The sequence below is a fragment of the Kogia breviceps genome, chromosome 3 (genome assembly GCF_026419965.1).
Source record: "Kogia breviceps isolate mKogBre1 chromosome 3, mKogBre1 haplotype 1, whole genome shotgun sequence".
Taxonomy (NCBI): domain Eukaryota; kingdom Metazoa; phylum Chordata; class Mammalia; order Artiodactyla; family Physeteridae; genus Kogia; species Kogia breviceps.
In genome coordinates this window covers 168,989,365-169,016,769 of record NC_081312.1, presented here as the reverse complement: position 1 = coordinate 169,016,769, position 27,405 = coordinate 168,989,365, and the positions used below count along the sequence as shown (strand labels likewise).

At 41.9% G+C, this 27,405-nt stretch overlaps 1 protein-coding gene across 7 annotated transcripts in view; it reads right to left on the bottom strand.

Moving 5' to 3' along the window:
• CAMK1D (calcium/calmodulin dependent protein kinase ID) overlaps positions 1 to 27,405 on the bottom strand; it is a 429,331-nt gene that overhangs the window by 152,335 nt on the left and 249,591 nt on the right. For 5 of the 7 annotated variants that reach the window (XM_059056712.2, XM_059056713.2, XM_059056710.2 and 2 more), the window contains exon 3: positions 8,599 to 8,673. In XM_059056712.2, coding sequence (XP_058912695.1) covers positions 8,599 to 8,673 — 75 coding nt within the window. Of the gene's footprint in view, positions 1 to 8,598; positions 8,674 to 21,815; positions 22,075 to 27,405 lie in introns of those variants that run through there. The other 2 variants (XM_067030298.1, XM_067030299.1) reach the window with 2 other exon arrangements.

Genomic DNA, 27,405 nt, shown 5'->3' with positions numbered 1-27,405 from the left:
TACCACCAAAAGAAAAAAAAAAAAAAAAAAAAATTCTTAGAGGAAAACATACGCAGAACACTCTGTGACTTAAATTACAGCAAGATCCTTTTTGTCCCACCTCCTAGAGAAATGGAAATAAAAACAAAAATAAACAAATGGGACCTAATCAAACTTAAAACCTTTTGCACAGCAAAGGAAACCATAAACAAGATGAAAAGACAACCCTCAGAATGGGAGAAAATATTTGCAAATGAATCAACGGACAAATGATTACTCTCCAAAATTTAAAGCAGCTCATGCAGCTCAATATCCAATAAACAAACAGCCCAATCCAAAAATGGGCAGAAGACCTAAACAGACATTTCTCCAAAGAAGATATACAGATTGCCAACAAACACATGAAAGGATGCTTAACGTCGCTAATCATTAGAGAAACGCAAATCAAAACTATAATGAGGTATCACCTCACACTGGTCAGAATGGCTATCATCAAAAAATCAACAAACAATGAATGCTGGAGAGGGTGTGGAGAAAAGGGAACCCTCTTGCACTGTTGGTGGGAATGTAAATTGATACAACCACTATGGAGAACAGTATGGAGGTTCCTTAAAAAACTACAAATAGAACTACCATATGATCCAGCAATCCCACTACTGGGTGTAAACCTCAGAAAACTATAATTCAAAAAGATCATGTACCACAATGTTCACTGCAGCTCTATTTACAATAGCCAGGACATGGAAGCAACCTAAGTGTCCACTGACAGATGAATGGATAAAGAAGATGTGGCACATATATACAATGGAATATTACTCAGACATATAAAGAAATGAAACTGAGGTATCTGTAGTGAGGTGGATGGACCTAGAGTCTGTCATACAGAGTGAAGTAAGTCAGAAAGAGAAAAGTAGATACCGTATGCTAACTATGGAATCTAAAAAAAAAAAAAAGGCTGTCATGAACCTAGGGGCAGGACAGGAATAAAGACACAGACGTAGAGAATGGACTTGAGGACATGGGTAAGCTGGGACGAAGTGGGAGAGTGGCATGGACATATATACACTACCAAATGTAAAACAGATAGCTAGTGGGAAGCAGCCACATAGCAAAGGGAGATCAGCTCTGTGCTTTGTGACCACCTAGAGGGGTGGGATAGGGAGGGTGGGAAGGAGACGCAAGAGGGAGGGGATACGGTGGTATATGTATACGTTTAGCTGATTCACTTTGTTATACAGCAGAAACTAACACAACATTGTAAAGCAATTATACTCCAATAAAGATGTTTAAAAAAAGTCAAAACTGTTGTAAGAAACAAAGAAGGACATTATACATTGATAAAAGGATCCATTCATCAGGAAGATACACACATCAAACATGTATTACACATCAGAGCTCCAAAATATATGAAGCAAACATTGAAATGATTGAAGGAAGAAACAGCTCTGTAAAAACAGGAGACTTCAATATGCTACTCTCCATAATAGATGGAACAGCCAAACAGAACATCAATAAGGAAATAGAGGCCTTGAACTACAAGCCCATCGGGTCAATAGACATACACAGAACAGAGCATCCAACAACAGCAGAATGCACATTTTTGTCAAGTTCATACGGAACTTCCTCCAGGATATGTTAGGCCACAAAACACAAAAAAATTAAATAAATTTTAAAAGACTGAAATGATACAAAGTATCTTTTCCTATCACAATGGAAGGAAAGTAGAAATCAAGAGTGGAAGAAAAACTGGAAAATTCACAAATATGTAGAAATGAAACAACACACTCAAACAGCCAAAGGGTCAAAGAAGAAATCACAAGGGAAAGGAGAAAATATCTTGTGACAAATGAAAAGAAAAACACAACATACTAAAACCTATGGGATTCAGGAAAAGCAGTGCTAAGAGGAAAATGTACAGTTTTAAGTGCTTACATTAAAAAAGGAAGATCTAAAAAATGTGATGGTATGTTGGCAATTTCAAACAGCTGAACCTGGTAAAACTGGTTCATGATTATCCTGGACCTTGGCTTTTCTCTTTTCCTTTCCTCCTTAACCCTCTCAATTCTTTTAACTCTCAGGAGGTTTTCCAGTGGCAGGAAAAACAAGAAAAGCATATTAAGTAATTAGCCTGGAGGATGACAAAGCAGCAGCAGCTGCAGTACTGGGTTTGCCTCCGCCCAGGGCTCCAGCCATATCTCCCACCAAGACGTCACACAGTCCCGCATCCTCGCCAGACTGAAACCCTACAGGACAAAATCGCATACAGGCTGAACTCCCAAAGACAGACCCCAACAGACCGAGCACCTTACGGATGGCACCCCTCAAAGACTGAACACCCCACAGACTGGACCTTCCACGGATTAAACTCCTCCCAGACTGGACCGCTCACAACAGACTGCATCTCCCATACACTGAAACCCGCAGAGAACAGATCCCCTTAGACCGGACCCCCTACATTCTAAACCCCTCACAGATTGGACCCCTCGGAGACTGAACCCCTCACAGACTAAATAAACCTGTCACAAACTGAAGTCCCCACAGACTGAGCCCCTCACATCCCACCAGGGCTCCTTAAAGCCTCTCTGTGTGACAGCCCTTCAGCCTGGAGCATGGCTCCCCCCACCTACACCATATGCCCAGCCCATCCACCTGGCTAAGTCCTAATCACCCTCCACCTAAGGCCGTTTCCTCCACTGAGGCCTTCCTGGTGACCCAGAGCTCCCTGCGCGAACCTTGAGCGGTGCGGTGCGGTGCTGGTGGGTTATGATGGCTCTTCCACAAAGAGAGCCATGGAAACCCCCGACTGCACCTCATGTGTGTCCCCCCAAGCCCCTGCCCACCCACCCAATACTGAACAGAAGGCACAGGCCCTCTGGGCTCTCAATGAGTGTCTGTTGTGAACAGAGAGACGATTTGGGTAAATTATATGTAAATATATGAAGGTGTCATAGTCAGAAACGCTTTTGTCTTCATTATTATGCTTGGCTACTTACAAAAGACTTTCTGTTGGGAGTCATAATTTGTGTTCTAATTAAAACTGTTTCTGGGAACACACAGTATGAATTATGAATACAATATCCACATGAAATAACACTGGCAACCCACAAATAGGGAACTGTTCAAACAGCTTCATGCACCAGCTAGTGGAGTAGAGAAATCATATTTTTCTCTTGGAAACTGCATATATTTTTCTGTCTTGGACTGCTCAGGAATCAAATTAACATTCTTTAAAGAACGTGGGTTTAATCATTAGTTTTCAGGCTCAGCGGGCAACTAGTTGTACAGATCTTAACGCTGTCCTGGAATAAAAGGAATATCAGAAATATTAGAAATATCTCTGTCTCGCATGGAATATGCACAATGCAGCAAATCACAATACTGGTAAAACACGTTCATCCATTCCTTTATTAGTTGAAAAACTTAAGAAAGAAATACAACCACTGCTGTGAATGAACTGAGACTGGTTTAGTGACTTTCTGTGATATCATGTAGTAAATGTTATTCCCCTCACAAACCACTACAATATACAAGGCATTTTATAGTTAGCTCAGCATTTATGGAATCATAAGTGATACATTTTTCAAGGTAAACTGAACTATTCACATTGACATTACCTACAAGATTTTTTCCTAGAAAGTGTCATCAGTGTATTGTATTACGTTCATTAAGTGTATTCACTGTGTCACTTGCTGGCTTGGATAAATGATCCAAGTTTTCTGCTCAGGTTCTTCATGTAAAACTGGGCTAAGAGTTAGTTGCTCCTGAGGACTTCCCTGGCGGTCCAGTGATTAAGACTCTGCACTTCCAGTGCAGGCGGCATGGGTTTGACCCCTGGTCGGGGAACTATGATCCCATATGCCACATGGCATGGCCAAAAATTTTTTTTAAATTAAAAAAAAAATATGCTGTATGCTGGTTAAGTTTTTAAAAAAAAAAAAGAGTTGCTCCTGAGTTTGTGATAGGATTAAACGAGTGAATAAATAAGTGTTAACCACTATTCCTATTATATGTAATCATTAATGGAACAAATATTTAGTTAAGTGCCTACCGTAATGTACAAGCATGGTTCCAGCAGAGAACAAAGCAGAGATACGTTTTCTGGTGGTGACAAGTGCTTTAGAGAAAAATCAAGCTGGGCAGGGGGCCAGGAATGAATGTGTGTGTGTGGCAAGAGATGGTAGGGAGAGGTGCTATTTCACAGGGGCGCTGGGGAATAATATCTCATTGAAACTGTGACATTCGGTAGAAATTCCAATATTTCTAATATTTCCATGATAGCATGAAGATATCAAAGAGACAGTGTTCCAAGCAGAACAAAGGTCCGTGGTGGCACAGGCGTGGTGTGTCTGAGGAACAGCAAGGTGAATGAAATAATGAAAGAGGAGTGGGAGGCGAGGTCAGAGAGGTGACCAAGGGGTCTGGACACGGAAGACCCTGGAGACTGCTATAAGGACTTGGTCTTTGCACTTCCCTGGTGGTCCAGTGGTTAACCCTCCCTGCTTCCACTGTTTGTGGTCTGGGTTCAATCCCTGGTTGGGGAACTAAGATCCTGCATGCTACATGGTGAGGCCAAAAAAAAAAAGGACTTGGTCTTGTGCTCTGAGATGGGAAGCCAGTAGGAGTTTTCAACAGAGGCATGACAAGGTCTGGCTAACATGCTGAGAAAGAACAGTGCAGTGGGGAAAGGCTGGGGGAAGAAAGATAAGTTTTCTCCATGATGGTGGAGATGATGCGAAAGTGGCTGGATTCTCGAGATAGTCTTGAGTTGGTGACCACAGGGTTTGCCAATGGATGGGGCTGCAGGGTCTAAGAGAAAAAAGGTGAGTCAAGGAAGACTTTGGGTTTTGGCCTGAGCAACTGGAAGAAAGGAGTTTACCATTTGCTGGGATGAGACAGACAGCAGGAGAAAGCAGATTTTGTGAAACGTTCAGGAGTTTATTTTGGATCTGGTGAATAGGATACAATTCAATAAGAAATATAATCTCATTCTTGAAAAAGTAATTCTGATGTGCCTTTTGAAATGTATCAGCCTGAGGTGTTTTTTACTTCCTAAGCTGTTATAGATGTGGAAGGGGAGGAGTTGAGGGGCTGTCCTTTATCATCTCCAGATAGGTGGGCTAATACCCCACAAGCAAAGTCAGACCAGAAATAAACTTTAAACAAACTGACTTTTCTTCTGTAATTTACCTCAATGTCTTTTGTGTGTGTGTGTGTGTGTGTGTGTGTGTTATGCGGGCCTCTCACTGTTGTGGCCTCTCCCGTTGCAGAGCACAGGCTCTGGACGCGCAGGCTCAGCAGCCATGGCTCACGGGCCCAGCCGCTCCACATTATGTGGGATCTTCCCGGACCGGGGCACGAACCCGCGTCCCCTGCATCAGCAGGCGGACTCTCAACCACTGCGCCACCAGGGAAGCCCCTCAATGTCATTTTGATCTCACACTATCTAAAGAAGAATGTTCCAAAAAGAACTATTCATTATGTTGTACACCTAAAATGAATATAATGTTATAACTCAGTTATTTCTCAATAATAATAATAATAAAAGAGAAGAATGTTCCAAAAAATAGCACTTTGGGAAAAAAAGATATTTGTCCCAAACCCCGAATAAAATTTCAATATAGACCTCTATAAACAATCAAGTCTCCTTTGCTGCAGTAGCAAAGGAACAAACATGCTACAGTACTCAGAGTCGAAATAGCAATTAGCTAAGCAATACAATTACTACTGAGCATCCCGTATTATATCTGAGTGTCAGTGCCCAAGATGCTGATTCTTAGGAAATCAGAAACCTCCCAGGCACAAATACGGTGAACTACAGTCCCTCTCAAATGCTGTGTTCTAGATCATCCCCAAGTATTTAGAAATCAAGGACTTTATAAACTCTTAAAAAAACCCAAACAAACCCACGTTCCACTGACCCAGGTAGAAAAAATACAGGGGTCTCAGGAACAAAACCTATTGAGTCTTACTGACAAAAACTAAAACACAACAACAAAAATAACAATAAAGCCCATAAAATCCTCAAACCAGACCAAAGATTTTCCCAGGATTATATTCTGATCCATTAAGGATTTCCTACCTTCGTTCCTTCCTTCCTCCCTTCCTCTCTTTTTTGCCATTGCTTTTTAAAAAGTCTCACTGATTAAGATAATGAATAGAGGAGAGGAAGGAATAAGAGGGAGGTCAACTTGAATTTTCAAAACATCTGACAAAACATTTTAAAGGAATATATTTACGACATTCAAATACATTTAATATTTAGCACTAAACCATCAGTGTTTCACCAAGTAGAATTTCTTTGGGGACCAACCAGAATCAATGTAAATTGCAGATGACATGATAGTTTAGATAGAAAATGCTAAGAAATCCCCAAAGCAACTACTACAAACAATAAGTGAATTTAGCAAGTTTGTAAGTTAATGTACAAAAATCAACTGTATTTTTATAACAGAAGCAAGTCACTGGAAAAATGAAGTAAAAACCCATTTACAACAAGATAAAAAAAATATTTCAGAATAAATTCAACAAAGATATGGAAGACTTACACACTGAAAACAATAAAATAGTAAGAGAAATGTTCTGAAGTTCATCCCAATCTGGACACTTTCATGCTCTCCTGCCAACCTATCTTTATACACACTACTGCTCATAAGTATACAATCAAGTTGCTTAGAAAGGTAGAATTCAAATGTACTTGAACCTTATCTCATAAAATTAAACACCATCTGCAGAGACAAACTGATAAAATAATTCCATAGAGAAAGTAGTCTGCATTGAGGACCTATTATTTATGACAGACTATCTCCCACACATTTTTTTCATTCAGTACTCACTATAGCCGTCTATGTAAATATTATTATTACTATATAAAATTTTTTTCAGTAAGGAAACTGATAAGAAAGGCCCAGCTTCCAGTAAGAAAGGCCCAGCTATTTGCCAAAGTTCACCCAGCCAGTAAGAGGCAGAGCTGAGACGTACATATTTGGGGTGCTTTCCTCTTATTTAGTGACGGTTTCATAAACAGAGAACTTAAAGCAAGTGAATACATATAGCTTTGGATTCAAGTATTAATATTTTGTTTTTTGCATTGCCAATAAAAAAGCACACATCTAAATGTACTATGGACATTTAGTGTGGGGCTTTTTCTTGTCACCAAAATGTCCTGTTTTTCCTATTGGACAGTCAATATTTGGTGGGAAAGTGATTCACCTGCTTCTTTAAGAGTTGATTCTGTATAAAAGAAAGTCACATGAGTTTCTAGGAAGGATATCAGATCTGGGGGAACTAGAAATGTGGTGAATCATAAAACAAACAGAATAGCAAGGAACTAGGAAAGATTGCACTTAGGATACTGAAAATTAACATGGAGTCAGCAGTCACTGCCTGTCTAACGGCAGACAACACACAAACCTGTAAAACTGCTGGTCATCACCTAGGACTGTCATTTGTCAGAGAAAAGTTGCCCACATGCTTCCAACTTGGACACTTTTATAAGTGCTTATACAAAAGTGTCATAATCTACCAAAAATACTTTAAAAATAATGAAAGATGAAATAAATGCATTGATGAAAACTTATTTGCATCCTAACGTGATTCCAAGTTAATGTGTTGTTTAAACCTTTATAAGAAAAAAGGAAAATCGATGAAAAAGAAATTGGTAGCCTGACCCTCAAATCTTCTAAATACCTTTGGAAGTTCAAAGGCTGAAAATCATTAATAAATAATGAAATTTAAGTATCTATTCTGACCTTCAGCAAAAATCCTCTTTGGTCATTAAGCTCAATAACACAGTGTTCCAGAATTTACTCAAGTCGTGGTGAAAATGTAGCACTCTGATACAGTTCCCGTCACTTAATTATAACAAGCTTAGTCCTGGAATACTCCTGTGAATTACATCACTTAGAATAAAGCATTTGTGTAAGTGGGCAGGCTAATTTCACCTCACATTTTAAAAAAAGCAAAAAACCAAAACAACACCTGTTCAAGTATAGCCTCTACCTAGATATTCAGCTTTCTTATTTCTTCCACCTTCTGGTAAGCTCCGGAGTTACTGGAGTGCAGAAATACTCTAAAGGGGGACTGTGATAATGGCAGAGTCCGACTCCAATTACACGTCTCGTATATTTGGCATGAATCATACATGCATTTATCTGCCAGCAGAAGAGGGGAAGTGAAGGGACAGAACACACAGCTACCATCTGCTGCCATCCCCCAGCCTCCCTAGAAATGAAGACAAGGGTAGGAGTTTCTCCTGGAGACAGGAGCAGAGTGTACTTCACAGTGGGCCCACGGAAGTGCTTTCAGGAAGCAACATTTGGACCTCGCACATTAAAAAAGCAAAGGAGACATCCGAAACAGAGCGACCCTGCAATAGTAGCATTGGATTCCATTGTGAGGACTCCAGATTTTCGGTCTGATCCCGCAGCTGCAGATGAGACCAAGGGAGGCCTAAAGACCACTGTTCTTAGACGGACGCATTCTTGCCCACTGCCCTACAGCTCTCACCACTCCCTGCCGTCTTGCCTGGCCCGCTCCATTAATTTATTTCACCACCTGGCCCTTTAGGCATTTGAGTGTGCAACCCCTGGTCTGCCCTCATCAATTAAACCAGGTACTTACAGCTGCATGACCAAGTACAAGTGATTTGGGCTTTCATAGATGTCTTCCAGGGCCACAATGTTTTCATGCTTAATCCTGAAAGAGAAAAAAAAAAAAAGCACACACACAGAATAGTAAGTACGAGACATGCAAACTTGAAAAAACAAAACAAAACAAAACAGATGTCGTTATAGCAAAAAGTTCTAAGACAGAATCTAAACTCCTTAAGGTGACATTTTTAGGACACCTCTCCATCTTGTCCCCAAACTTTTTCCCAGACCCATCTCCCACGCTCTCTGCTCTTTTTCTTTCTGGAGGCTCTATATCTTACAATGTAGCAATACTGGATTAACTATCACTGCTTCATGTATTATCCCACTCCCCTGGCAGTTATTCATATGAATCCCAGGAATGGGTCAAAAGCCTATTAGCTTGCAGGGCCCAACTCAAATGGCTGAGCCCCCAAGGAGAATTTAATTGCTCCCTCTTCTGGAGTCTCACAATGGCCGGAACAGACTGGCTGAACAGTCCACTGTATGCAAATCCATCCCCACAGCAGGCTAGATCTTCCAGGGAACGGTTTCGTCCTCATGTTCCTGACTCCAGTGTAAGCAAAATGGAAAACCAGACTGAGCTCCTCATCGGGGTCCAGTCACCATCGCCAACAAAGGTCAGTTCAATACCCCAAGCGAACTAGACTGGTGCTACCCCAAGAGTGGATCCCAAACAGGCAACACCAGCATCTCCTGGGAGATTGTGAGAAATGCAAATGCTCAGGCTGGGCCCCATCATACAGAGTCGGAATCCCTGCGGCTGAGGCCCAGGAATCTACCTTAACAAGATCCTCAGCTGATCAGCCAGCACAAAGTGGAGCTGGAGAAATTCTGTATCAAACCAGGGCTTCTCAAACCTCAGGGCGCACGTGAATCACCTGGGGTCCTGGTTCCACTGCACACTCTGATTCAGTGGGTGCAGGACAGGGCCTGAGAGTCTGCATTGCTAACAAGCTCCCAGGAGATGCTAATGCTGCTGGTCTGCAGACCACACTGGGAGCAGCAAAGTCTAAACGACAGAACAAAGGGAGAAGGAAGCAGTCCAATTCTAGCCCCTCGAAATACCGATCAGGAACAGCCTCTGCTCGGAATGTAAGGTTTGGTATTTGTTTAAAGCATCTGAGAGAAGAATCATTTCATTATGAGCGAATTAGCTCTTACTACACACTTTTTCTCTGAAATGACTGCTGAGCCATTTAAAAGCAAGCATTGAACGGGCAGATTCCTGTGAACGCTTGAAAGCAGGGACTAATCTTTACTCATTCTGCTTCCCCTTAGTATCTAGCATAGAGCTGCTTGATAAATGTTTGTTGAATGAATAAATGATATTTAAGGCTTTTGCTCCTAAATGGCAAGGCATTATTTATTTAGGGAAAATGGATGTAATTTTCCTAAGTGTGATCTGTCTTCCCCTCAAAAGTAGTTAATAAGGAATATTATCTTCCCTTTGAGCCAATGAAAGAAGAGAACAAAAGAATTAACTAAGAGAGGTAATGTTTTGCTTTGATTGCTGCGGCTCTTATTAGCCAATGCAGTTGATGTGTAGGAAGTGAGAAGACAGAGTATCCCAAATTCACATTTCACCGGCTTCTAACGTGGAGAACCGAATTATTTGTTAGCAATGGTTTCTGTGGTGCCTGAGCAAAATAACATCAGCAACATACCATGTGAACCAACTAAACTATGCCACCAAGGAAACCATGAGACGTTAATTTGGAACTGCTGAGACCCTAGGTGTCTGTGGAAGTATCGTTATTGGACACACCTGAAAGAATATGACAAAAACGGTATACAGCGTATGGATTTTTCCTCTTTTCAATTAAAAAATTTGCCATTGGAATCAATCACATGCGCACGAATATTTTCTTTCAGTGAAGTTAATTTAGGGGTTAATTAACAGCTTAGATTCATAGGAACACGAAAAGAATGGGGTTTATATGGAGAGTTGCCAGATAAAATACAGGGCACCCAGTTAACGTTTGAGTCTAGATAAACAATGAACACTTTTTAAATATAAGTGTGTCCCAAACGTTGCATTGTTGTTTATCTGAAATTCAAATGTAACTGGGTGCTAAATCCGGCCACCCAAGGACATGAATCACAGTCAATGAGCCTCCAAGCTGGGCTTAGGGGTTTGTACCTGGAGTCCCATCTCCCCCAGGGGTTCAGCCAAGAAGACAATTTGAGCCCTGGACTACAGCCCATTAATATTCAACTATATACAAAGAATCAACTATGTACAAAGCACTTGCCCGGCCAAAGTTGGAGACTCTAATAAATTAAGAATATAAATCCCTTCTTTGGATGCAAGGGCTAGAGAAATCAAAGTCTACTTAACCGTTAAGTCTTACATGAGCTCTTACAGCGGCTGAAATGATACTGCTACTGCCTCTCCTCAGTGGATGAATCAATCAAGCAAGCAATCAACATTTCCTGACTTTCTGCTCTGTGTCTGATACAAGAAAAATATAAAATAAGGTATTTCCCTCCAAAATCTTATCACCTGGATGGGGAGACCCATGAAACAATTAGGGAAGAATTAAATGCTATGCTCCGCAGAATTGTTAAATTCAGAGAAAGCAAGGCCCTGGGTCAGAATTATGGTGAAGTCCTCAAAAAATGATGGAGGTTGAGCTGGGCTGGGGAATGTGTGAATAAGCATATTAGAAATTTCAAAGAAATCTTAAAATGGCCTCTTAACTGTCTCTTAAGAAAAGTGGTTTAATTCACTTGTAAATGTTAGAACGTGATCGAAGAAAACATCCTGGTCCTCCAGAGCTCTTCTCAGGTACTTTATTCCACCCTCAGATTCCTTAAGATATACACAACCGAACTTAAATTTTTCACATTATTTCAGTACCTACGTTATCTTCACAAAATGCCATGTGACCATCCATCCACACATCTCTGGGCGCCCACCACGTACCAGGCACATGCCTAGGAATCACAGCAGCGACACCTCAGCCCTCTCGGAGCTCAATCATTCTTCTGTTTGCCAGAAATCATCCTCGTTATAATTAGCATTGACTCCTGGGAGCCACACAGAACAAGCTTACGTATCATATAAGCTCTTCTCTTCTGTCTTGCAAATATCTGAGGGATATAATTTCCCTACTTAGTTTACTCTTCCTATCATTGACCAAATTCCCCTTCAACATGGTTTATATTCCTACCATCATGTTATTGTCACTCTTGCTTGACTAGGGCACTCAGAACTGCAGGTAATGATCCCAGGGTAAGACACAGCACCAAGAACAGCATGTTAAATAATACAGGAGAACTATTAACCATCATGAGCTGGATATTATACTTCATGCAAATAAAGCCTAACATTAGGTTCACTTTTTTAGGCAGCTGCACAACTGTTGGCATATAAAGAAGATAAGCTCCATGGGGGTAGGGACTTTTGACTATTTTGTTCACTATTGTCTCCCCAATGCTAAGAAAAGGGCATGGCAGGTAGTACTTTCAATACATGTCAGAGTGAATGAATGAATGAATGATTGGATGGAAGAATGTAAAGTTTAGGGTCAATTAAATGACCAGATCATTTTTACCTGAACTTCTGCCAAACAAGATCTCCTTTCTTATTCAGGCTTGACCTTTTGAGCTTAATGTCTTCGCCTTAGCTTCATTCAGCTCAATCTGTTGGGTTCCATGCAATGCTTCAAATGATCAGAAATATTCTGAATTTTGATTCTCTCTATTATAGTTACTACCCCTCTCCACATTGGGTCATCTGCATATTTTGTTGGTACACATTCATACTGTATGTATGTATGTAAAGTCTTAAGTGAGAGAGTTACAAGCCAGAACTCCATGGTATTCCACCAGAGACCCCATCAAGAATACCAAGACATTAATCAGCTGGCTTCAATGGCTGCTGAGTTACAAATCCAGCAGTTTTAGCCCATATTTTACTGTACTAACCATAAGTAGACAATTAGATTCTTGGCTGAAATGGCATTCCTCACTTTTACACAGCACATAATGCTATTTGAAAGGGAAATGGAATGTTTGGGAAGTTTTGTTCTTAGTAAACCCATAGTGACTCTAGCAACCACTACAGTCTTTACTAAATCATTATAAACCATATGCTTAATTTACTGTTCCAGAACTTTGCTGTGCATTGCAGTCAAACTTCCCTGTCTATACACCTCATAGTCTACCTTTTTCATATTTGGAAAATTTGCCAACATCTCTTATATTGTTTTCTCAAATATTTCAACTGTGACTTCTTTGCGATAAGTGCAATTTCCTCAGTCCCCTGGGATGTAATACATCTAAATCTAGTGAACTAATTTTATAACTTTCTTTAGGTCCCACTTACATAGCTGTTTTATACATACCATTTACTGAGTGTCAACTCTGTGTCAGAACTATACTAAGTATTTTTAAGGATTTCATTTAATACAGCAATGCTACAACGTAGCTATCATTCTCTCTGTTTTTAAAAGGGGAAAACTAAGACCCTTAAGAGGCTAAGAAAGTATTCCAAGGTCAGACAACTAGTAACTGGAATTGCCAAGATTCTAACTCCCAAGACCCTGTTCAAACACTTATGTTATAACTTCATATTAACTATGAGAATATCAAACAGTTCACATAAATTCAGTTATATGCATAGCATTACAACACCTAAAGTATTAAATTTCATAACTAACAATATACTATCCACTTCTGAGGGGAGTGGGGCAGAGATCTGTTCTACTATCCTGAAATCTACTGGAAGCTCTCAAGATACTTGGTTATAGGGCTTCCCTGGTGGCGCAGTGGTTGAGAGTCCACCTGCCGATGCAGGGGACACGGGTTCGTGCCCCGTTCTGGGAAGATCCCACGTTCCGCGGAGCGGTTGGGCCCGTGAACCATGGCCGCTGAGCCTGCATGTCCGGAGCCTGTGCTCCGCAACGGGAGAGGCCACAACAGAGAGAGTCCCGTGTACCGCAAAAAAAAAAAAAAAGATACTTGGTTATAAACATCCTGACAGATGAAATCCCAGCGGGTCAAAGGGAACCAGAGGAAGAGATATTCAGAAGCAGAGGAACAGTTAGGAGTCCAGAAATGATAATTAGGAAGAGGCTTGCATCAGCCTACATCTGCTGGTATCATCAGCAGGGGGAAGAAAGTGGACAGAGGAAAGAGGTGGGGCATCTCAGCTACAAGCAAATGAAAACCAAGGTTCTGTTAACTTTGCAGAGCTAAATACCTGTAGGTCAGCACTCGGTCTCTCCAAAACATGGCCAAGAGGACCTGCAAACATGAGGAATGTCCACCCCCAAACAGCAATCCTTTCTAAAATATGCATAATTCAAAAGAATAATGTCACTGAAAGCAACTCTGTGATAAAAAGAACCTCTCTTAATTTTAATCACTTATCTACCAGGCCCAAAGTAAGCACTGTCTGGTATAGCTATGTACAGAGGGTAAATGGTTTAGGTGGTAATCTTCTCTAAAGTCTCCATAATCTACAATAACGGACAGAAGAGGTGGATAGAGGGAAGTGGGCCCAGGCAGAGAGAGGGAGAGAAAAGTTGAATGGGAAAACAGCGTATGGGCACTGAGGCAGACTTCTGCCTGCATGGTAACTGACAGCCAAGCAAGAAAACCCCAGAAAGAGCCAGGAAAACATTTTAAAGTTAATTCATGCAAAAAATCGTGCCAAATGCACAAGTAGGCCCCATTCCAAACCCCCAGGCGGGAGAGAACATCAGGACCCAAAGGACAGGCATCCTATTGACTACACATGCTCCTATGAAATGATAGTGACATCATTTCTCCCTCTGGTCTAATTCTCCATGGTCCAAGGAGCCACATATTTTGAACTCCATATAAACTGAGGAAAGTTAGAAAAACACAAAAGAGAAGAGAAGAGAAAGGAAAATCCAACATTTTTTGCTTTTTTCCATCCTATCATGATCACTGATCTGGAGCAGGGGGCAGGGGGGTGGGGGAACATGGCAGCAATTATGAGCACTAAGAGAATTAGCAGAAGGAAAGGCAACCAAACACCTTTCCTCTGGGTGGTCCTTGGAAAAGGTCACTTATCTACTCCAGTTAAAGAGGCCACAAGAAGGTAAGAGATGGAAGGAAATATAATCAGAAGGGGCAGACAGGAGACACGGTGATTACTAGTGAAAGCAGAACAAAGATGGTGGAGGAACTGATCTCCACGCAGGCGCACAAGGGGGAAGTTACGTCCGTGAGCTGCGACCAGCTTCCTGTCCTCCTCCCACAAGCACTTCCGGGTTAACAGTCCAGTCCAAGAAAGTTCTCCCTCAGGGGAAAAGCAGGTCCCCTCTCAGGCAAAGAGCTAAAGGACCAGGTTTCACCACCCACCACTCTTATCTTTTTCTAAATAGCCCAGAAAGTTTAAATTTCATTCACAAAGAAGACACTATGGTTCTCTGGCATGGCAAATGGCCTCAAAACTATTTGAAGAATATTATGACATCTTGGCAGTCTTGATTTTTCTAAGTACCTATGATTTCCTTGTTTTTTATTTTAATAAATAAAATCATTTCCTCCTTTTTTGGGTCAGATTTTTCTCTCCCTCTTGTTACGAGCAGTACAGGAAACAATGCTGAGAAAATCAGGATATTGTCAGTCACAAGGGAAAGTGATAAAGTTGAAATATTTGCCAGGTGGTATTAAAAAAATAATACCTTTCCTTTTTATAACTTAACAGGCGCATTCACAGAGATGTTATCACATTTCATTCTCCCAACAACGCTATAAAGCAGGCATTATTATTCCTATTTTATAGATGATCACTCCTAGTTTATAACCACATAATCATTCTCCTATCTTCCCTCCGGTTTGGCTCTCTTTCTAACCATTCTCCATGCTGTTTCCTGAGCCAACATTCCACAATATAGAATTGATCAAATGTCTTAGAATGAAATTCATCAATGGCTCTCCACAGTCCAGAATAAAGTCCAAACGACTTGACATGACCTACAAGGTCCCATATTGCTTGGTCCTCACCCGTCCATTCCATCTCATCCTCTACTGCTGCTCCATACCAGAACTTTACTGGACCCAGGCAGTTCTCAAACACTAGTGCACACCTTCCTCTCTGGCCACATAGGTGTGCTCATTCCTCTCTTATCTTCTTATTAAACTACTCATCCTCTGAGACCCATCACTTCCACTGTGAACCCCTTGCTATCCCCTACCTCTTGCAGGGCTGATTCCCTCTCCTCTGGGCCACCCCAGTTCTTTCATCACCTTGTCTTTGTACATACTGCATTGTATCCATCTGTTTGTATGCATATGTGTGTACATAGTTAAATGGTTTTATTTGCAGAGAATAAAAGTCTAGAAGGATACATGTTAAACCGGTAAATGAGTAGCTCAAAAAGTGTGCTATAGGATGGGAGGAAATTTTCACCTTCCAGTTTTTCTTAACTGAGGTTCCTCATCTGAACAGAACAGAGAAAAATGATATGAGTGACTATTTTCTCAATTCTCCCAAGGATGGCACCATACTAGTTGCATAGGAGAGAAAGTGAATTCACTATACACAATAAATGCTTTACGGAATTAGGGCCTGATTCTCTCACTGAACCCAAGTAGAGAAAGGTTGATGGACTGTTGTATTGCCAGACTTTTACAAAGAGGTAATTTTTAAAAGGCTCTTGATCAAAATCATCAACACCTGATTCACCAAAATGTATCCATAATGTTGAGCACAAAGAAACACATATTGATCAGTTTAAGCACTCAAGCAATCAAGAGATAGGTTGGGTCTCAGCTCTGACACATCTAACTGCAAGATTTTGGACAAGCCTTTATATACTTTCTGACTTGATTTCCTCATTTGTTAACTGAACATTAAATTATGTGGTTTCATTATCTATCTATACACACACATATATATACAAGTATAGAAGAAAAAATATTATATATACACATACATGTATCATGTTACATATATAGAGAGATCTTGTCTATTAAGAATATAGGGGGGCTGGGGCTTCCCTGGTGGCACAGTGGTTGAGAATCTGCCTGCCAATGCAGGGGACACGGGTTCGAGCCCTGGTCCGGGAAGACCCCACGTGCCGTGGAGCAACTAAGCCCGTGCGCCACAACTACTGAGCCTGCACTCTAGAGCCCACGTGCCACAACTATTGAAGCCCAAGCGCCTAGAGCCTATGCTCCGCAACAAGAGAAGCCACTGCAATGAGAAGCCCGCGCACCACAACCAAGAGTAGCCCCCGCGCACCACAACTAGAGAAAGCCCGTGCGCAGCAACGAAGACCCAACGCGGCCAAAAATAAATAAATTTTAAAAAAAAAGAATATAGGGGACCTCCCTGGTGGCACAGTGGTTGGGAGTCCACCTGCCACTGCAGGGGACACGGGTTCGAGCCCTGGTTCGGGAGGATTCCACATGCCGCAGAGCAGCTAGGCCCATGCGCTGCACTGCTGAGCCTGTGCTCTAGAGCCGCAACTCGAGCCACAACTGCTGGGCCCGCATGCCGCAACTGCTGGGGCCTGCGCACCTGGAGCCTGTGCTCCGCAATGAGAGAGGCCACCACCGTGAAAGGCCCGTGTACCACAACAAGGAGTGGCCCCCGCTCGCCACAACTGGAGAAAGCCCACGTGCAGCAACAAAGACCCAATGCAGCCAGTAAATAAATAAATAAATTTAAAAAAAAAAAAAAAAGAATATAGGCCACTGCAGGAAAGGCGAGAATTCAAAATCCAAAGCTTCAAATCATCTTTTTTGGATGCCAGCAGATGAGGCTGTAATCAACAGGACAATAAGGGGCAAAAGACTGGTCTCTAAATCAACTACATCTTAAGAATACAAGCCAATTTGTTTGTTTTTTTGAGGATTAAGTACCACATGTGATATTTTCTCATTTTGAAATGAGTTTTGCTTTGAATCCTTCAAAACAAACAAACAACAATTAAAACCTTGTGCACTGCTGACCATATGTTCAAAAAAGCATCTCAGGCATCCTTAGTACAATGCAGGCTACACAGGGAAGAGGCCTGGCAAGCATTTGTACATAAGGAGGCAGGGCTGGAGCCTGTAATGGTACCACGGGAGGGGCGCTAACTAGGCTGGCTCTGTCTCTAGGGGAAAATGATGGACATTCTCTAGGACAGAAAATGGTGTACGTGGGTCACATCATTTTCCAGAGTCTTAGTTTCCTCATCTAGAAATTAACTAGGCAAACAAGATACTCCCTCAGATCCTTTCCAACTCTAATAAGCAATGAATTCAAAATTAAGGAGGCAAAGTATATTGAGGTATAAAGGATCACACATGCTTGATTCTAAGCCAATATTCAGTGTTCTCCAGGATACTGCTTGCTACACAGAAACCTGGCTAATGAGTCATGCTTCAACAGGCTCTTTTGCATGGGTAAGTTTGTCAGTTAGACATGGAATCAAATGTCTTGAGATAAGAATCCATTCACATGGAAAAGGCATTCTCTGCCCTCTCCCAAAGTCAGCTTCTACAAGGCCCTGAACCAACAGAGAAAGGACCAAGTGATTTGTTCATGTCTGGAATAACTGCAGAAGTTCCAACCAAGGCCTGGTTGCCTTTAGTCCAAAGGAGAAATGAGTTAGGTCCAAATCAGTGTGAAAAACCCAGTGCCTGGCACATACCAACACTCAGCGAGTATTGTAGAATAGATAAATGAATGAACAATTAATTCCAGCCTTCCTAAAGTCTTATAAACCAAAGGCACTCAAAAGCTGGGCACCTGAATCAAAAAAGGTTAGATGATTTGACTCTGTGGAATTCTTTCCTACTCCTATTACCAGCCATGATAAATTACAGGTGGGTCTCAAAATCCTCTGTATGTTAGAATTACCTGAGGAGTTTTTAAATATATGACACCTGGATCTAGTCCCTGGACATTACGATTAAATTGGCTTGGGAAGTAGCCTAGGCTTCCGGATTTTTTTGGAAAAAAACAAAAAAATCCAAGTGATTCAAATGCAGAGTTTGAGAACCACTGGTAAGTTACTGAGTTAATGAAAACCTTAGATGGTGAGGAAGGATTTACCTTTAAATACTTGGCTGAATACATTTATTTCATAACTGATCTGATTGAAAGGTAAGATTCAGGGTGTCCTGAGGATAAAGGTTCCAGGCAACTTGGCCAACATATTAGTCCTCTGGGAAAAAGAATACGAAAAATTAACAATTTTCAACTGGTTAACCATAACATTTCTAGCATTTCTTAGTAAGGCTTTGAAACACTAACACATCTAAGGGAATGTTGTGATTTCCTTCTCTGGATTTTTGGGTAACTTTCCGTCAAAGGGTAATATACATTTCTCTGGATGTTTTAACATGAGAATAGATGCCTTGCACTCCTGGAGAACATAAGGCACACACCTGCCTGGAAACAGAGATAAAGTCTTATAACTTTCATTTACTAGCTCCACTGATATGAAAACACAGTCTCCAAAGGCACCTTAGAAGGAGAATCTCAGAAAACTTGTTCCAGGTTCACTGCAGGTAATTCCAAGGCGAATTCAGAAGCCACGCCCATGTGAGATCCTGTGATGACCTATAACCAGGTGCCGATGGCCTGGGCTGCATCCTGCAGCTTCGTCACAAACACCCTGTGCCCCAGACTGAAGACACTGGGCTTGCATTCAAGAAGAGCCTTAGAAGCTTCTAGCTCTGAACACTTGCATTCACGTGAGCATAAAGGAAAGGGGACCAAGACAACGCATTGGAATCTTGGGAAAAGCCATCATATCCTTTTCCTTTCCTACCGTGACAGCCCTGTGTGTTCTCTGTGCTGATATCCACAGCGAGGTCCTGTATTTCACAACTTGAATCCAGGACTCTGCGAAGTCTGTAGGTGCCCGGAATGGCTCAGGGGCGTGGCCCTGGCACAGCACAGCCAGCACATGGACACAGAGCCCCGGGAGCATGGGTAAGAAACGAAGAGGCACAAGTTTGCTGCCTGTTCTCTTTGCAGATAATGAAGCATCAGGGCCAGGCGAACATGATCCTGGGCAGCTCCCTAAATCTGCTGGAATATTGTGCTGTCTATTGACAAAGCGAGAAGCAAATTATAAAAGAAAAAGTTGGGATGAAAAAGAGTAAGAAGGAAAAATAGAGATGGAGAGAAGTCTGCTCTGAACAACTGTCTCCCGTCAGCTCCACGGCAGACTTAGGAGGATGGAACTTGTGCTGTAAAACGCTCCTCGCTGTTCCAGGAAAGTGCCCACGTTCAGAGACAACAAACACCAAATCGAGCGTTCTTTAGATTTTGCACATCAGTAATTAATGCCGTCACACAGCTCGCTCAGGTCAGCCCCAGGCTTCAGAAAATCAAGTGCATTCAATGGAAAAAAACAGTGTTCAGGCACTTACATGGTGGGAATCCATGAGGGTGTTTGTGGCTGGTTGTGTGCTTTATATATATATATATATATATATAAAATTTAAAAAAACACAGAGATAATCGCTATGAGTGTCTAATAACGGCAACTCTGTATCTTTCTTGAGAAAGCAAGAGCACGTTTCTTCATACCTGAGATTAGAGGCACGATTAGAAAGAACAGCATGTTGGATTTCCCTAGTGGTCCAGTGGTTAAGATTCTGCACTTCCACTGCAGGGGATGCGGGTTCCATCCCTGGCCAGGGAAGTTCCGCATGCCGTGCAGTGCGGCCAAAAACAACAAAAAAGAAAAAGGAAAGAACGGCATGTTTTGCTTTGTCGATGATTTGTTAACAGGATGTGACTGATATACGCATCGCCTCTCCAAATCGCAGTTTTATGGTAGATGGGTGTGAAACGCTGAGACAGTTCGGAGTTTATAGTTATATAATGTCCTGCTAATAAAAGATGATGGGGCTTCCCTGGTGGCGCGGTGGTTGAGAGCCCGCCTGCTGATGCAGGGGACGCAGGTTCGTGCCCCGGTCCGGGAAGATCCCACATGCGGCGGAGCGGCTGGGCCCGTGAGCCATGGCCGCTGGGCCTGCGCGTCCGGAGCCTGTGCTCCGCGACGGGAGAGGCCACGACAGTGAGAGGCCCGCGTACCGCAAAAAAAAAAAAAAAGACGCTGATAACCCAGGGGATGAGTGCCAGGGCTGTGAGCAAATTCTCAGGAATGATACTATCCACAGATGGTGGCTCATAAACTAATTGCTATTCACCCAGCTTTCTATTCAGAATTTAAAGAAGAATTAGGAAAGCAATTGTGCTGTGAGGGAGAAGGGGATGGGAGAAATCCAGCCACACGGATTGTCCCTGACAGCTACACAAGGGTAGCCGGGGAGGGGAGGGCGGCCGTCCCTGGACTCCTCAGCTCAAGCAGAGCAGCTGACGTGCTCAGGCAGTGGCCACGGTCAGCAAGCGGGGGAGGGTGGGCCAGGCTGAGGTCATACACAGCCCGCCGGGTGCATTTTAGGTGACTGTCTTTTTCAGAGCAAAGCCATGGAGACTTTTTTCCTCCAAACATCCAAGTATCTTAGTCCAATGGCCAGACTTCCTTGAGGTCACTTGGGACCCATGCTTTCCAATCTGGTTTCTCCCAATTCCTCCAGGTTCTCAATAAATATTTTACAAACCATCGTGAAATACAACTTTCACAGATCCAACTCTAATAGATACCAAATGTGAACACAGTGGAAACTACCAGCACGTTCCCTTGTGTTCTCCTTGAGAGCCTTTGTAATAAATAAAAGTTATAAAATTGGACTTACGTCACACTGATGAAATACTATCATTTCTTACCTGTTTGTGTACCGGGGCTCTGTATGTATAAGAATTTATTTTTAAATTTTTTTCTATATGTATAAGAATTTATTCTTTTTCATTTTTTAAAAGAACTTATTTTTTTAAAAAAGAAGAAAGAAAACAAAAAAGATAGGGAAAAAGGAAACCAGTGCACTAAATAATACAAAAGTGAATTAAAAAGTTTCTTCCCTACTCCACCTAGAGAAGACGAGTATTATGAATATATTTTCAGAAACAAAGGGAAGACCTGTCCTCAGAAAGCCATTCCCCAAGATGCTAATGTCCTTTTTCCTGAATCGTTGGCCTCTTTAGTTTTTTTTTTTTTTTAACTTACGTTAAAATCAGGAAGAAGCGAACCATGCGACAACAGAGACAGGAAGGGGGTGAGGAGCTACGTATACACATACGTACACACAGGCATCCACGCACACACATATGTATAGACATGCACACATACATACATTTTGGGGCCACTCTCCTTAAGCCCAGTCTGAAGTCACACAGTGCTGGATCTAACAGCATGGGAGCTGCTATTCCACCAGAGGCTGGGGGGCAGTCAGCCCTGTGGAATACGCTCTTGCAGGCACAGAGCCTGGCAGAATGATTTATCTCAGGGAAAGGATGCCAAGAACATTTGAGGGGTAAAGGAACCGAAAAAATAAAGGCCCGGGTGGAGGAAGGTGCAAAGTGTGGTGCCTCTTGAAAAGCGTGCACAAAACTGAGTCAGGATGACTTCCCACCCTGTGATGCCGAATCAGAAGGCAGAGGAAGCCCCGGTGTGGACGGGAGCCGGTTAACTCCGGAGCCTTAGGGGGAAGCAAACTCCAACATGGGAATGCAGGCTGTCAGTTCCGGGATCTCGCAATAAGGGTGTGGAGTCAGAGGGACCATCTGGTAACGCTCCCTCTTTCATCTTTTTTTTTTTTCTTCCCTCTTTTTTCTTGCGGGGCGTGAGGGACGGGGCTGGTGGTAAATGAAGCGTCTGAAGCTCTAATGTGACTTGATGACAAATAAACACACAGAGGCCCAGCTTAACAAGACAGTCCATCAGCTGTGATGATGAACCCTGCACAAGAATGCCACCAACTGCACTGCAGGTGGGGCAGCAGGGGAAGGGAAGGGAAAAGCACGGCCTCTTACTGTCACCGCCACTCTTCCTCAAAGTTCACTGCACACAAGAGCCCTTGGAAGAGCATCAGGGCACATTATTTCCAGAAAGCTTGCATCAAGCTCACAGACCTAGACTTCATCAAACATCCAGAGAGTACCTACGGGTGCCAGACCTGAGACCAAGCAGTGGGGTTAGAAAGACAAATAAAACAGAGTCCCTGAAACCCAGTGGCTCCCTGGGTGCCAGACCTGAAACCAAGCAGTGGGGTTAGAAAGATAAATAAAACAGAGTCCCTGAAACCCAGTGGCTCCCTGGCCAGCTCAGGAAGACAGGCGTGTATGTAAACATCAGGATACAGCACAGCCAACCTCCTGCCAGGGAGCCGGACGCGGATCATGGAAGCACAGCCGGCCCCCATGTCTTATTCTGCCTGGGCACTCAGCAGGGCTGCACCCGGGGAGCTGACATGCGCTCTGGGTTTTGGCAAGTTTGCCAGGCATAGAAAAACAAGGAAAAGAGCACTCCAGAGAGAGGGAACAGCATGTGCAAAGACACAGAAGAGTGATGTGGACATAAGGATACTCGGATGGGGAAGAAATCGATGAGAGTAGATTGGGGAAAATTATGAGAAGCTTGCTTTCCAGGTTCAACAGAGTGGGTTTTATGCCAAAGGAACTAGGAAGCGGGATACACGTGTCAACTGCAGCTCTGAAAAAAGTACATGTAGTGTTTTGTTTGGCAGGGATATTTAAATATAGCCAATATTTCATAATAACTATAAATGGATTATAACCCCCTAAAAATTATGAATCACTATGTTGTACACCTGAAACTTATAATATTATAAATACCTCATTTGTAAAAGAGAGCAATACCAAAAATAAATACATTAATTGCTTAACTAAGCCATGTGACGTAGTTCCTTATAAACCATGCGTGAAATCCTAACTCTCTCTCTCTCCTACTGATGTTGTCACTTTAAACATGAAATTTCACTTTCTTCCACTTTTAATCTCCCAAGTGGGAAGTTCATACGTACTTTTCTCTTTCATCATAAACAAGTAGAAAAGTCAACTTGACCACAGTGTAAATGTCTAGATTTCCTTGGGGACCGAGGCCAATGCAAGAGCTCTTAGTAAGTAGTGATGGAAAGGTTGGAATCCTGCAAAATGTCAAGTTCATGACTCTTTTCGCCAATAGTTTTGTTTTCTTTTCCTCTTAAAGAGAAGAGAATTGTGAGAAAGAAAACAGTATCTGTCATGATCTGGGGTTTTGTTCTTCAGAGTCTTCCTACATCTCTAGAATCGGGATACCACTGATGGAGTATTTCTTATTATTTTCAAAAACCACACTGTAGATATTGGAAAGACCTTTTCCTCTTCATCAGACTCCAACACTTGCCAGCTACTTGATGGGATTTCTGGGCTCCATGAGCCCAGAACACAGTTTCCATGGGCTCCAACACACAGCCTCTGGTCATATGTCAGGCCAGCCTCTCTCTCCTTTTAGAGACATATCTATCTGCTCTTATTTTCTTCTTAACTGTTGTTCAAACTTAGTACCTAATAATAACACAGAATGAAAGGCAGCAGACCTCACAGCTGCCTCTCTGGATTAGTGTGAACTCAAACTTGGCAAAGCACAGATCTTAAGAGATACTGAATAGACATAGGGTCTCAAAGTGAACACTAGCCCCTCAACTCCAGATACACAGGACAAGACTCTGCTGTGAGATTAAATCAAATAAACAGACCAACACTGAAGTTTGTCTCTGGGAGCCGTAAGATCACCAAGACCCCCATGTATCATAAGCACGCACATTTGCAGCTCCTACCCAATTCCCCTAAAACACCATTACTAGGCTCATGGAACCTGGGAATGATGTATATATTTGAAAGTTCCTGGCAACTCTGATGATGAGCCAAGTTTGGGAGCCAATGTCTCAGCCAGCCCTCCATTTACAGATGGGAAAATTAAATGACTACTTCACAAATGGTCAGCCGGTTATGATGACAGTATGTCCCAGGGTATAACTGCTTTATAGTCTATGGAGAAACAACTTTTGTATAAATGAAGTTATAAATCAAAACAACACACTCTGAAATAACACTTGCTCTATCTCCTTCCAGATTTGAATTTTGCTTTCTGGGGCTCCTTTCGTGGTGGTGGCACGGGGAGGATTCCTGGGGTCAAAGTCTAGGGCACACACCCTGGGCAGGACATCTCCTAGGTCATGTGTCCTTGACCCTGCAGTCTCCCTCCCTCTCCATATATGTATATATTCATATACATAAATATGTCCACACATTTTCACAGAGATGGATTTTCTACTAAGCATCGCCAAACAACATTTTTAAGGAAACTGCTATATGTTTCTAAAGTGAAAGAAATCAGCATGACAAAGGATAAAGAATTGTTAAAGTTTTAAAGTAATAATTTCCTACAATTCAGTTGGACTCTGATTTTTTTTCCTTATTCGCTTCCATATTTTTTGTAATAACTATCATTTACTTAGAGCTTTCTATGTGCAGGACCCTGGGCTGATCACATTTCATTTCAATAACTGAAAATGCTAGGGGAGGGACCTATTATCCTTATTTTACAAGAAAGGGGATTTAAGGGGATTGGGCAATTGGCCCAAAATTAGTTAACTGGAATGTCCTGAATTCAAACCCATGACTGTCTTATTGCTAAGCTCACTACTTTGGGAAGGAAAGTCTGGGTGTAGTCCTCTACATTTCTTTAAGATAAGTAAATTTTTCCAGAGAAAGAGAAGTCTTACTATTTCTGTAACATTATAACAATATTAGTTACATAACAAGATTTTTTTTTTCCAAATTTCTCTTACCTGTAATGGTGGTCAGAGAGGGTTCTTTAGAGCTCTACAAGTCAGACAGGGAGAAACTCTGAATATTCAAATGAAACTATTTAAAAATTCTCACTGATATTGCAGGAAATTATGCTAATATCCTTGAAAAAAATGTTTAAAAATCAATTACAAGAATGCTTTACACTTCAGAGATCACCTCTCATACTGAGACTTGAGTTTTTACCCAGCTTCTGGATAAAAATAATTAATAGAATAAACCAGAGAGTAAGTAATTCTTCTCATAGAAATTTATTTTCTGTTTCGTGGATGATCCTAAACAGACACTATTTACAATGTTTCAATCACTTACTAAAAAGCTAGACATGTATAAAAAAATTACAGAAATTCTCCGAAAAGTATGAAACTGATTTAAATCAAGTCCGAAAGCCTCATGATGCAGATGGACAAATAAACACTTCCTTAGGAATGTTTACAACATAGGCAGCGTTTTTAGATAAACTGCTCAGAGGTTATTTTTTGGAAACTCCAATGATGTCCATGTAACCCTCTTCCTTCACGAAGTTCTTGAGTTTTCACTTGGTCTACATCATTCCCACACAGCTTGTGCTTCGGGGAAAGTTAACTCTACCCCTGGCAGTAAGAATGGGGCATTTGGCTCAGGCCTTGAACAAGGAAGCAACTGATCTCGAAGTTGCTGGCAGCCATCATGGGACCACAAGAAGGAACTAACAACAGGGTGACACTGTGGAGAACAGAGCAAAGGAACTGATAGAAACCAAGGTCTTGATCTCAGTATCGTTTCACTGAATGAAACCAAATGAAAGCCAGCCCTATCTTCGGAGAATCAGACACATCAACCAATTTCCCCCCTTGACTGTTTAAGCCAATTTCTAATACGAGCTTTGTTTTCTGTTGCTTATGATCAAATGCATCCTAATGGATAGAGAGGGTCCAAAAAGTGAAGAAGTTCATATATTTCTAACTTATGCTATAAGTGTGAACAAAAATAGAAGTCTGTTTCATATCTAGGTTTAGCAATAAATTTGAAAATGATAGCGTCGCCTTAATAACGAATATATCATTATTATTAGTCCTGACTAAAAATAGCAGGGGATAAATGGTTGCTCCTGTCAGAGTGTGGGGAAATGTTCACTGCTCTTCAAATACTTCACAAAAGTGTGCATCCACTTAAAAATGTGAAAAGAATAAGGAAGACAGAGAAGGATACAAACTTCGGAATGATTCTCAGAGATGTGAGTCATATGGTAAAGGTCAGAGGCTAAGAAAACGAGAGTTTCACAAAAGAAAAGGAATGGATTTAAGCCATTTGTGAAGATTTTCTAACCTTCACACAATCCCACTTGGATTGCTGTGTATTTGAAATCCAATCCTAACATAGAACATTTCTACAGGAGCCATTTGACACCCATTTCCACTTTCTTCAGAGATAAGGAAGAAATCCACTGAATGCAGCCTTAGAGGGATATTAACATGAAATTAGTATTAACTTGTAATGTCTTAGGAAAGAATAACGAGGAAAGTCATTTCTCTGTGGAGTTACACAAGATACGAATCAAAGCTTTCAGTGCCTGGGAGGAAAAATGTGTAATTTAGCACAAAAGGCCTGGAGTCCCTTCAGAATCAGAGGGAAGACTGCATAATGGGGTGATCACATCTGAGCTCCAAAGCTCAGATGGTTGAGAGCAGCCAGGAACCCCGAGGAAAAGGTCAGGGAAGCCACGCACTGAGGAAGAAGCAACCGAGGGAGGAAACGAAGGCGACATCTGAGAAGAAGGTCATGGAGGTTTCCAGCGATGGGGCCAATGCTGTGGGTAAGGAAATATTCAGTTTGGTAGCCTATTAAGATGGTGAGTTATCGGATTTGTCACCAACATGGAAGGAATGGAGTTTGGGTGTCAATGGTTTGGTCATTTGGCACAGTCCTCTGGTTTGAGGTGTGTTTATTTTTTGACTCACACTAATGGAGAAAAGAGACATTTACTGTTGTTGGGGAATTCAAAGAGGTAACTCTGTCCTGTTTTATTCAGGCAGCCCTAGTGGAAGAAGTAACAGGGTGACAGCCTCTTGGGGGGGGGAGACTTTTACACCC